This window comes from Mobula birostris, chromosome 3 (genome assembly GCF_030028105.1).
Source record: "Mobula birostris isolate sMobBir1 chromosome 3, sMobBir1.hap1, whole genome shotgun sequence".
NCBI lineage: Eukaryota > Metazoa > Chordata > Chondrichthyes > Myliobatiformes > Myliobatidae > Mobula > Mobula birostris.
The window spans coordinates 228,567,625-228,580,725 of record NC_092372.1 but is presented as its reverse complement, the minus strand read 5'-3'; the positions used below and the strand labels follow the sequence as shown (position 1 = coordinate 228,580,725).

Below are 13,101 nucleotides of genomic sequence, written 5' to 3'. Positions count from 1 at the left end.
TACCAGAGTCGGGGTTTAAGGTGAGGGGCGGTAAGTTCAAAGGTGACGTGAGGGACAAGAGTTTTCACACAGTGACTCGTGGGGCCTGCAGTGTGCTCGCTGTCTGGCAAGCAGATATCATGCAGGTGTTGAAGAGGCAGGTGAACTGGCAGAGGGTGGAGGGGAATAGACGTCATGTAGACAGGATGCAGTAGTTTAGTTAGTTCAGCACAACATTGTGGGCAGAGGCCTGTCACTGTGCTGTACTGCACCATGTTCAAAGCATCCGGCTGTGAATCACCCTACGCCCTGTCTCACCAACCCCCCCAACCTCTCCTCTTCCACCGTTTTGTCTCTCCACTCGATTTTCACTCTCTCCCCCACACTGACTCTCTCTCTCTCTCGCTCTCACACTGACTCTCTCTCCACTCACGCTCACACTGACTCTCTCTCTCTCTCCAGTGACTCACACTCTCTCTATCCACTCCCCCTGTCAATCCCCCCTCTCCCCCGCACACTAACACTCTCTTTCTCTCTCTCTCTCTCTCTCGTTCAGGAGATCACCATGCCCGAGGTGCTGTACGAGGAGGTGATCGAGGTTGAGGAGCGAGTGGTTTTGCAGCAGACAGGCTGCCAGTTGACCAAGCCAGACGGATTGGAGGTTTTCACTGGTAGGAGCCCTCACTCCGTATGCATCAATGGAGTGGCAGTTGTCGGTGTCAGTGTGTGCGGGATGATGCTGTCGGTGTGCGTGCGGGACATAGCTGCCCGTGTGTGTGTGTGTGCGGGATGTTCGGGATTGTCTAATTTAATTTCCAGCCCCCAAGTGTCGAGGAGAACAAAATAATTGTTACTCCAGATCTGATGCGGCACAACAACAACACAATGAGGCAAAGAACACAACAATAAAAAACACAATAAATATAGATTAGATTATAGACATACAATCAAAGTGTCGCTAGGCACAGGAGTGTCTCCACATAAGGTGACTAACAGGAAATGGTAAAGTGGTGGTGTTTGGGGGTGTGGAGGGGAGGGTTAGTGGGTGGGGGTGTTGATCAGTCTTACTGCTTGGGGAAAATAACTGTTTTTGAGTCTGGTGGTTCTGACATGGATGCTGCGTAGCCTTGTCTCGGGTGGGAGTGGGACAAACAGTCCATGAGCAGGGTGGGTGGGATCCTTCGTGATGTTACTGGCCCTTTTCCAGCACCTTTCTCTCTAGGCTGGTGCTGGTGATGTGATGGGCAGTTTTGACTGTCCGTTGCCAAGAAATGTTCATCACCTTTCTCGAATATCCTTCTATTTCTTTGTGAAGATTAATTACAAATTTTATTCCCTTCATCCGAGAAGTGCCCGAACTCCGATTTATTTGCATTACAGAGAGGTGGGTGCCTGGAATACCCTGACAGAGGTGCCGGTAGAAGCAGATACAAAGGGTGAGATGTAGGAGCAGAATTAGGCCACTTGGCCCATCAAGTCTGCCTCCTGTTCCATCATGGCAGATTTATTATCGCTGTCAATCCCATTCTCTTTCCTTCTCCCTGTATCCTTTGACACTCACTAATCAAGAACCTATCAGCATATACCCGGTGTCTTGGCCTCCACAGTCACTGCACGTATGCAATTTGCCGACAATAGGGAGATGGAAGGCATTTCGACAGGCAAATGTGCAGATGGCGGGCGGTCTGATTAGGACCACATGCTGGCAGATGTCCAGTTTAAATTGGCATCGTCGTTGCAATGGACATTATGGGACAAAGGGCCTGTCCCTGTGTTGTACGGTATGTGTTCTAGTCAAAATAATGCACGGAGGACTAAACCAAAGACAAAGCAGCAGATTCAGGCCATTTGCTCCATTATTCCATCCATTTATTATCCCTCTCAACCCCATTCTCCTGTCTCCCCCCCCCCCATAACCTTTGACACCCTGACTAATCTAGAACCAATCAACCTCCACTTTAAATAGTGAAGCATCACTGCCATTCATGCTAGTGGGTTTCGCCTTGTAGAAAGTAATACTTCCGGAGCACCTTGGCGTAACTCGAGTAGCAGCAATCGATACGATTAAATATTCCCGTTTCAGCCTGATACAGCTAAAATCCACAACTGCTTCCAAGGTCAGTACAGTCAACAAAGATATCTTAATGGGTTTAAGAGGTGACATCGGATGCACGACAACTCTGGCAGGGTTTGCAAGACACTACTCCCTACAAAGCGAAACCCAATAGTATGAATGGCAGCGATGCTTCACTACCAGATGAACTCAACACCTTCTATGCACGCTTTGAAAGTGAGAACACAGCTACAGCTGTGGAGATCCCTGCTGCACCTGATGACCCTGTGATCTCTGTCTCAGAGGCCGATATTAGACTGTCTTTAAAGAGAGTGAACCCTTGCAAGGCGGCAGGTCCCAATGGAGTCCTTGGTAAGGCTCTGAAAACCTGTGCCAACCAACTAGCGGGAGTATTCAAGGACATTTTCAACCTCTCACTGCTGCGGGCAGAAGTTCCCACTTGCTTCAAAAAGTACCTAAGAAGAATAATGTGAGCTGCCTTAATGTCTATCGCCCAGTAGCACTCACATCGACAGTGATGAAATGCTTTGAGAGGTTGGTCATGACTAGACTGAACTCCTGCCTCAGCAAGGACCTGGACCCATTGCAATTTGCCTATCATCACAAAAGGTCAATGGCAGACGCAATCTCAATGGCTCTCCACACGGCTTTAGACCACTTGGACAACACCTACATCAGGATGGTGTTCGACAATAGGTCAGCATTTAATACCATCATTCCCACAAGCCTGATTGAGAAGTTACAGAACCTGGGCCTTTGTACCCCCCTCTGCAATTGGATCCTCGACTTCCTAACCGAAGACCACAATCTGTGTGGATTGGTGATAATGTCTCTTCCTCGCTGATGATCAACACTGGCGTACCTCAGGGGTGTGTGCTTAGCCCACTGCTCTACTCTGTCTATACCCATGACTGTGTGGCTAGACATAGCTCAAATATCATCTGTAAATCTGCTGACGATACAACCTTTGTTGGTAGAATCTCAGGTGGTAACAAGGGGGTGTACAGGAGTGAGATATGTCAACTAGTGGAGTGGTGCCGCAGCAACAACCTGGCACTCAATGTCAATTAGACGAAAGAGCTGGTTGTGGACTTCAGGAAGGGTAAGATGAAGGAACACAAACCGATCCTCATAGAGGGATCAGAAGTGGAGAGAGTGAGCATCTTCAAGTTCTTGGGTGTCAAGATCTCTGAGGATCTAACTTGATGCCAACATATCGATGTAGTTATAAAGAAGACAAGACAGCGACTATACTACATTAGGAGTTTGAAGAGATTTGGTATGTCAACAAATACACTCAAAAATTAATATAGATGTACTGTGGAGAGCATTCTGACAGGCTGCATCACTGTCTGGTATGGAGGGACTACTGCACAGGACCGAAAGAAGCTCCAGAGGGTTGTAAATCTAGTCAGCTCCATCTTGGGTACTAGCCTACAAAGTGCCCAGGACATCTTTAGGGAGCGGTGTCTCAGAAAGGCAGCGTCCATTATTAAGGACTTTCAGCACCCAGGACATGCCCCTTTCTCACTGTTACCATCAGGTAGGAGGTACAGAAGCCTGAAGGCGCACACTCAGCGATTCAGGAACAGCTTCTTCCCCTCTGCCATCCGATTGTATTGTATTGAACTGCTGCTGCTAAGATAACAAATTTCACGACACGGGCTGGTGATAATAAACCAGATTGTGAGTAACAAGAAGGATTCCACCCTCCCGGCTCATGGACTGTTTGTCCCACTCCCATCAGGGAAGAGGCTGCATAGTTACCCATGCCGGGACCCCCAGACTCAAAAACAGTTCCTTTCCCCAAGCAGTAAGGCTGATCTGTGTTGGCGCGTGGCCAGGTGGTTAAGGTGTCGGTTTGGTGATCTGAAGGTCGCTAGTTCGAGCTTTGGCTGAGGCAGTGTGTTGTGTCCTTGATCAAGGCACTTAACTACACAAAATAATCTGCAGATGCTGGGATCAAAGCAACACACACAACACGCTGGAGGAACCCAGCAGGTCAGGCAGCATCCGTGGAAACGATCAGTCAACGTTTCGGGCCAGAACCTTTCGTCAGGACTGTAGGGGGAAGGGACAGAGGCCCTATAAAGAAGGTGGGGGGAGGGTGGGAAGGAGAAGGCTGGTAGGTTCCAGGTGAAAAACCAGTAAGGGGAAAGATAAAGGGGTGGGGGAAGGGAGGCAGGGAGGTGATAGGCAGGAAAGGTGAAGAAGTAATAGAGGAAACCACAATGGGTAGTAGAAGGAGGCGGAACCATGAGGGAGGTGATAGGCAGCTGGGGGAGGGGGCAGAGTGACATAGGGATAGAGGAAAGAAGGGGGAGCGAATTACCAGAAGTTGGAGAATTCTATGTTCATACCAAGGGGCTGGAGACTACCTAGACAGTATATGAGGTGTTGCTCCTCCAACCTGAGTTTAGCCTCATCATGGCAGTAGAGAGGCCATGTATGGACATATCTGAATGGGAGCGGGAAGCAGAGTTGAAGTGGGTGGCTACTGGGAGATCCTCTCTGTTTTGACGGATGGAGCGGAGGTGCTCGACTGAACTACACATTGCTCTTCGATGACACCGGTGCCAAGCTGTATGGGTCCTAATGCCCTTCCCTTGGACAACATTGGTGGCGTGGAGAGGGGAGACTTGCAGCATGGGCAACTGCCGGTCTTCCATACAACCTTGCCCAGACCTGCGCCCTGGAAACCTTCTAAGGCGCAAATCCATGGTCTCACGAAACTAACGGATGCCTATTGTTATTAGGTCTGATCACCACCTCCACCCACTAATTCAACTCACCACAGCCCCAATCACCACTACTTTATCATTTCCTGTCAAAATTATCTAATGTAGTGACACTCCTGTGCCTAGTGTCACTTTATGGCATTCAATCGATTTGATTTAGAGAAGCTAACTGATGTATTTGTATTTATTGTGTTTTTTTCATTATTATTGTAAACTTTATCTTACTGCATTGGATCCGGAGTAAAAAATATTTAATTCTCCTTTACGCTTGCCTCTGGGAAATGACATTAACTGATCCTGAATGTTGAAGTTGTTGGGACTTTTGTTTAAAGTCACAGTTGGTTCAGTTCCCTCCACGGTCTGTAGGAGTTTATATGTTCTCCCCGTGACTGTACGGAGTTTGTATGTTCTCCCCATGACAGTCTGTAGGAGTTTATATGTTCTCCCCGTGACGGTCTGTAGGAGTTTATATGTTCTCCCTGTGACGGTATGTAGGAGTTTATATGTTCTCCCCGTGACTGTCTGTGAGGAGTTTATATGTTCTCCCCATGATGGTCTGTCAGGAGTTTATATGTTCTCCCCGTGACTGTACAGAGTTTATGTTCTCCCCGTGACGGTCTGTATGGAGCTTGTATGTTCTCCCCGTGACAGTCTGTAGGAGTTTATATGTTCTCCCCATGACTGTACGGAGTTTGTATGTTCTCCCCGTGACGGTCTGTATGGAGTTTGTATGTTCTCCCCGTGACTGTCTACGGAGTTTGTATGTTCTCCCCGTGACGGTCTGTATGGAGCTTGTATGTTCTCCCCGTGACAGTCTGTAGGAGTTTATATGTTCTCCCCGTGACTGTCTGTACGGAGTTTGTATGTTCTCCCCGTCACTGTCTGTAGGAGTTTATATGTTCTCCCCTGACTGTCTGTAGGAGTTTATATGTTCTCCCCGTGACTGTCTGTGAGGAGTTTATATGTTCTCCCCGTGGTGGTCTGTCAGGAGTTTATATGTTCTCCCCGTGGTGGTCTGTCAGGAGTTTATATGTTCTCCCCATGACGGTCTGTAGGAGTTTATATGTTCTCCCTGTGACTGTCTGTACGGAGTTTATATGTTCTCCCCATGACTGTCTGTACGGAGTTTGTATGTTCTCCCCGTCACTGTCTGTAGGAGTTTATATGTTCTCCCGTGACTGTCTGTAAGAGTTTATATGTTCTCCCGTGACTGTCTGTGAGGAGTTTATCTGTTCTCCCCGTGACGGTCTGCAGGAGTTTATCTGTTCTCCCCGTGACGGTCTGCAGGAGTTTATATGTTCACCCCATGACTGCGTTTCTGACAGATGCTTCAATTTCCTTCCACCTACAGATTAGGGTTAGCAAGTTGTGGGCACGCTATGTTGGTGCCAGAAACACAGCAACACTTGTAGGCTGCTTCCAGCACATCCTCAAACTGCGTTGGTCATTGGTGCAAACAGCACATTTCACTGGCTGTTTCAATGTATGTGTGAGAACTGAAGTTAATATTTAAAGATTGTGCATTCTGTTTGCTGGGGGTACCAGCTGCCTCGCAAATTTCTACAGATGTACCGTGGAGAGCATTCTAACTGGTTGCATCACCGTCTGGTATGGAGGGGCCAGAGCACAGGATCAGAAAAAGCTGCAGAAAGTTATAAACTTGGTCAGCTCCATCGTGGGCACCAGCCTCCCCAGCATCTGGGACATCTGCAAGGAGCGATGCCCAAAAAGGCCACATCCATCATTAAAATTCCTCCAGCACCCTCCTCTCATTGCCACCATCAAGGAGGGGTAACTGGAGCCTGGAGACTCACACACACGCAACGTATCATGAACAGCTTCTACCCCGCCGCCATCAGATTTCTGAACGAACCATGAACCCGTGAACACGACCTGTTTTCCTCTCCTTTTGCACTACGTACTTAATTTGTTTTTGTCTGTTTTTTATAATGATTTACTGCTGCCACAAAATGACAGATCTCGGGACATGCCGGCCATATTAAACCTGATCTGGATTCTGACTCTGTGTTTCACAGGATCCACGGGAGAACGGGTGGAGGTGTGGAGGAGTGTGGACCTGGTACAGCTGGAGGCTGAGCTGAAAGCCGTTTTGTCGAGAGGCATCCGTAGTCTCGCTGTGGTGCTCTTGCATTCCTACACGTGAGGCCATATTGTTTTTGTGTCCCCCCTTCGAACCCTCGCAGGACCTCCCTGTGCCCTCCCTCCCGCAGTGTCGCTCGCTGGTGTGTTCTCTTTCACTCCTGCTATCAGGAACTCTGTGTCGACTCTGGTGTAGCACTGTGGTGCGGTGATTAGTGCAATGCCATTTCTGAGCCAGCAGTCCGGGTTCGGTATGTTCTCCCTGTGATTTGTAGGGTAGGTTTCTGACACAGAGAATGGTTTATTGTTGTCTTGTGTACTGAGCTACAGTGGAAAGTTTGCCTTGCATACTTGAACACGAGATTCTGCAGATGCCAGATATCCACAGCAAGACACAAACACAGGCAGACATGGAGACACAGGGACGGAGGGACAGAACTTAGCAAGTCAGGCGGCATCTATGGAGTGGAATGAACAGTTGACGTTTCGGGCTGAGAGCCTTCGTCAGGATCGGAAAGGAAGGGGACAGGTGAGGAGAGGTGAAGGAGGACAACCTGGAAGGCACATTGAGGTAGAACAAGGTAAAGCAGTAACAGAATGCAGAATAAAGTGTTACGGTTATGGAGAGTGCAGAGCAGGCAGGCAGTAAGGTGCAAAGTATTTAGTGACATAGATTGTGGGGTTAAGGCCCTCTACAAAACCATTAGACATAGCTGAATTAGGCCATTCAGCCCATTGGGTCTTGCACGAGGATTCCCAAGTCCCTGTGCATCTCTGATGTTTGAACCTTCTCCCCATTTAGATAATAGTCTGCACTATTGTTCCCTTTATCATTTCCCAACACTGTATTCCATCTGCCACTTTTTTGTCCATTCTTCCAATCTGTCTAAGTCCTGCTGCAATCGCATTGCTTCCTCAGCACTACCTACCCCTCCACCTATCTTCATATCATCTGCAAACTTTGCCACAAAGCCATCAATTCCATTATCCAAATCATTGACAAACAATGTGAAAAGCAGTGGTCCCAATACTGACCCCTGGGGAACACCACTAGTCACCGGCAGCCAACCAGAAAAGGCCCCGTTTATTCCCACTCGCTGCCTCCTGCCTGTCAGCTATTCCACTATCCATGCCAGTATCTTTCCTGTAACACTGTAGGATTTTATCTTGTTAAGCAGCCTCGTGTGTGGCACCTTATCAAACACCTTCTGAAAATCCAAGTAAATGACATCTACTTCCTCTCCTTTGTCCACCCTGCTTGTTACCTTCTCGAAGAAATTGAACAGATTTTTTAGGCAAGATTTCCCTCGACAGAAACCACGCTGACTTTGACTTATTTTATCATTACTTTCAAGTACCCGAAAACCTCGTCCTTAATAATAGACTCCAACACTTTCTCACCACTGAAGTTAGACTAACTGGCCTAGAATTTCCTCTCTTTTGCCTTCCTCCCTTCTTAGAGTGGAGTGATAGTTGCAATTTTTCAGTCCCCTGGGACCATGCCAGAATCAAGTGATTCTTGAAAGATCATCACCAATGCATCCATTATCCCTTCAGCAACTCTCTCAGGACTCTGGGATGTAGTCTATCTGGCCCACCTTAAGACCTTTGAGTGTGCCTAACACTTTTTCCTTTGTAATAGCAATGGCACTCACTCCTGCTCCCTGACAGTCACGGACCTCTGGCACACTGCTAGTGTCTTCCACAGTGAAGACTGATGCCCTGTACCCATAAAGTTCATCTGTCATTTCTTTGTCCCCCATTACTACCTCACCAGCATCATTTTCCAGTGCTCCAATATCAACTCTCATCTCCCTTTCAGTCTTTATATAACAAGAGGTCCATTCAAGACTGTGATGGCAGAATCTGTCCTTGACCCTGCTGGGGTGTGCTTTCAGGCTTTTGTACCTTCTGCCTGATGGGAGAGGGGAAAGAGAGAATGTCGGGGGTGGGTGGGGTATTTGGTTATGCTGGCTGCGTTACTGAGGCAGTGAAAAGTGTAGACGGAGTCCATGGAAGGGAGGCTGGTTTCCGTGATGTGTCGAGCCACGTCCACAACTCTCTGCAGGTCCTTGTTGTCTCGTGCTCTGCTGTACCGAGCTGTGATGCATCTGGGTAGGATGCACTCTACTGTGCGATTGGCGAGGGTCGACGGGGACACGCTGAATTTGTGAGGTTTCTTGGCCCGGAAGTCAAGGTTGGATCTGAAAGGTTCCTGGAAAGTGCTCCCAGAAATGATGCTGGAAACAGACGTGATGGTGTAATCAGATTGAAATAGACGTGATGTTGTAATCTGATGGAAACAGATGTGATGCTGTAATCAGACTGAAACAGACGTGGTGATGGTGTGATCTGATTGAAACAGACGTGATGGTGTGATCTGATTGAAACAGACGTGATGGTGTAATCTGATTGAAACAGATGTGGTGATGGTGTAATCAGATTGAAACAGACGTGGTGATGGTGTAATCTGATTGAAACAGACGTGATGGCGTAATCAGATTGAAACAGACGTGATGGTGTAATCTGATGGAAATAGATGTGATGCTGTAATCAGACTGAAACAGGCATGATGGTGTGATCCGATTGAAACAGACGTGGTGATGGTGTGATCAGGATTTAAGCAGAGCAATGTGTAAAGAATGGAGAGATTTTAAAAGATTAACTTCATGTGTCACAAATACTTTGAAGCATCCAAATGTTCACATCCACAGTGAGATACAGTGTTTGTGTCAACGACCAGCACAGTCTGAGGATGTGCTGGGGGCTGCCCACAAATGTCGCCATGGTTCCGCCGTCAACAAAGCATGTCCTGAACTTACAAACTCCATCTGGTACAGCTTTGGACTGGGGAGTGGAGCGGGGTGCTGGAGCACTCAGAGGAAGCCAGATGGCCGCGTGCAAACCCGCGTACAAACCCCTTACAGGCAGCAGCGGGAACTGTTACTGTAAAGCGTTGCGCTAACCACTACACTACCATGCCGCAGTAATGACCGGGTGGAAGAGACTGAACTGAATTTGGCATTGTGTTCGGCACGGTTCCTGCATCGTCTGTAAGGCGTTTGTACGTTCTCCCCGTGAGTGCGTGGGGTTTCTCTGGGTGCTCGGTTCCCGCCCATGTTTCAAAGACGTGCCTGTTGGTAGGTTAGTTGGTCCTGTGATTGGGCCAGAGTTGAGTCGCTGGGGTGCTGGCAGTGCAGCTCAAAGGCATGCCGGAAGGGCCTGTTCCACGTTGTTTCTGTTCCGGATCCCATCCCATGGTTCCGGAACATTCTGTTGGCTGGATCTGAACTCTGCCAATGTGCAGCGCTCTGCCCCCACCCTGGTGTAATTGTGACCCCGGCTGACTGTCCTTTCTTGGCAGGTGGCCTGAGCATGAGCGGCAGATTGGTGAGCTGGCGAGGAGGTTGGGCTTCCAGCACGTCTCGCTGTCCTCGGAGGTGATGCCCATGGTCCGGGTGGTACCCCGGGGCTACACCGCCTGCGCTGATGCCTACCTCACCCCCTGCATCAGGAGGTACATCAGCGGCTTCCGCGCCGGCTTCCAGGACACTCTCAAGGTACCCAGTTTATGACAGAATCTGCTTCGTGGAATGGTAGGTTTCCTAAGCTTGGCGTAGAGTGAAGCCATTCAGTCCATCGATTCCATGCTATCTCCCAGCACTCCGATTTGTAGAGCAATACAGCAAGGTTACAGGCCATTCTGATCATTTGGTCCATGCTATCTTTGAGCAAAGTCATAGAGCAATACATGTTTGTGCATCTGTGTGTCTGCACACGTGTGGCAAAGTTGTTTCCCATGATGGGGGACTCTAGTACGAGAGGGCATGACTTAAGGATTGAAGGGCGCCCATTCAGAACAGAAATGCGAAGGAATTTTTTAGTCAGAGGGTGGTGAATCTAAGGAATTTGTTGCCACGGGCAGCAGTGAAGGCCAAGTCATTGGGTGTATTTAAGGCAGAGATTGATAGGTATCTGGGAGCCAGGGCATCAAAGGTTATGGTGAGAAGGCGGGGGGGTGGGACTAAATGGGAGAATGGATCAGCTCATGATAAAATGGCAGAGCAGACTTGATGGGCCGAATGGCCAACTTCTGCTCCTTTGTCTTATGGTCTTATGGTGTGTGTGTGTGTATCTATGCGCGTATGTCTGGACATGTATGTGTGTGTTTGTCTCTGTTTGTCTCTGTATGCATCTGTGTCTGTCTGTCAGCAGGAGCAAGCTGCAACTCATCGATGTTGAAAGCAGTTCAGTTAGCTCGATGATGTGGGTACATTGAAGGGTGTGGCATTGACTGGGGACAGGACAGGACCTCTCACACTGCATGCTCTCTCCTTCCCCCGACTCCAGGACATGCGGGTTCTGTTCATGCAGTCAGACGGGGGCCTCACCCCCATGGACAAGTTTAACGGGTCTCGGGCAATCCTGTCTGGACCAGCCGGAGGGGTCGTAGGCTACGCAGTCACCACGCACGGATGGGCTGGAGCAGAGGCTGTCATCGGCTTCGACATGGGCGGTGAGTCTCAAATCCTTGGCATTTAAACGCTCAGATTTCTACACGTGTACCATAGAGGGCATTCTAACTGGTTGCATCACCGTCTGGTATGGAGGGGCCACTGCACAAGATCAGAAAAAGCTGCAGGAAGTTGTCAACTCAACCAGCTCCATCATGGGCACCACCCTCCCCAGCGTCGAGGACATCGTCAAAAGGAGATGTCCCAAAAAAGCAGCATCCATCATTAAGACCCGCCTCACCCAGGACTTGCCGTCTGGAAGGAGGTACAGGAGCCTGAGGAGACACTCAGTGTTTCTTCCCCTCGTCAGGTTTCTGTATGGGCAATGAATCCATGGGCAGTGCCCCAATAGTTTTTCCTCCCTTTTTGCACTCCTATGGTTGTTATATGTTACCCTTTCTGAGATTGAAAGGCTTATTTTTATGTATTGCTCTGTACTGCTGCTGCAAAAGAACACGTTTTCCAACATATGTCAGTGACAATAAACCAGATTCTGACATCATCCCATCCCCAGGATTATCCCCTGTCAGAGTCACAGAGAAGTACAGCGCAGAAACAGGCCCTTCAGCCCATCTAGTCCATGCTGAACCATTTAAGCTGCCTACTCCCATCGACCTGCACCCAGACCACAGCCCTCCGTACCCCTACCATCCATGTACCTATCTTAACTTTGCTTAAATGTTGAAATTGAGCTCGCAAGCACCACTTGTGCAGGCAGCTCATCCCACACGCCCACGACCCTCTGAGTGAAGAAGTTTCCCTTCACGTTCCCCTTGACCTTCTCACCTTTCACTCTTAACCCATGACCTCTGGTTGTAGATCAGTCCAGCCTCGGTGGAAAAAGTGTGCTTGCATTTACTCCATCTGTACCCTCATAATTTTGTATCCCTCAGTTACTTCTCCCGTCAGTCTTCTGTGTTCCAGGAAATAAAGTCCTAACCTGTTCAATCTTTCCTTGTAACTCAGGTACTCCTTGTTAAATTTTCTCTGTACTCTTTCAGTCTTATTTGCATCTTTCCTGTAGGTAGGTGACCAAAACCGCGCACAGTACTCCAAATTAGGCCTCACCAACTTCTTGTACAACTTCAAGATCCTGTACTCAATGCATTGATTTATGAAGGCCAATGTACCAGAAATGTTCTTGATGACCCTGTGAGGCCAGTTTCAATGAATTATGGACCTGTACTCCCAGAACCTTTTTTTTAACCGCACTCCTCAATGCACTACTGTTCACTGTGTAATCCCTACCTGCTTGGTCCCTCCAAAGTGCAACACTCACACTTGTCTGCATTAAATCCTATCTGCCATTTTTCAGCCCATTTTCCAAGCTGATGCAGATCCCACTGCAAGCCCTGATATTCTTCCTTGTTGTATACTACACCACCAATCTTGGCATCATCCGCAAATTTGCTGATCCAGTTAACCAGATTATCACCCAGATCATTGATATAGATGACAGACCCAGCACTGATCCCTGCGGCACACCACTAGTCACCAGGCCTCCAGTCAAAGAGGCACCCATCTACAACCACTCTTTGACTTCTCCACAGTGCCAGTGTCTAATGGGATTTACTACAGGTCGACCTTCACTAATCCAGCACCATTGGGACCTGAGGAGTGCCGGATTAGTGAAAATGCCAAATTACAGAAGGATCACATTAAACATAATCAGTGCCTGATTATCGAAGGAACCGGA

The 13,101-nt window shown here is 48.5% G+C and overlaps 1 protein-coding gene across 1 annotated transcript in view; it reads left to right on the top strand.

Annotated features, from left to right (window-relative positions):
* The window catches only part of oplah (5-oxoprolinase, ATP-hydrolysing), a 91,468-nt gene that overhangs the window by 5,511 nt on the left and 72,856 nt on the right, over window positions 1–13,101 (top strand). The window contains exons 4-7 of the mRNA XM_072254290.1: window positions 536–650; window positions 6,828–6,951; window positions 10,256–10,451; window positions 11,242–11,407. Coding sequence (XP_072110391.1) covers window positions 536–650; window positions 6,828–6,951; window positions 10,256–10,451; window positions 11,242–11,407 — 601 coding nt within the window. The remainder of the gene's footprint in view (window positions 1–535; window positions 651–6,827; window positions 6,952–10,255; window positions 10,452–11,241; window positions 11,408–13,101) is intronic.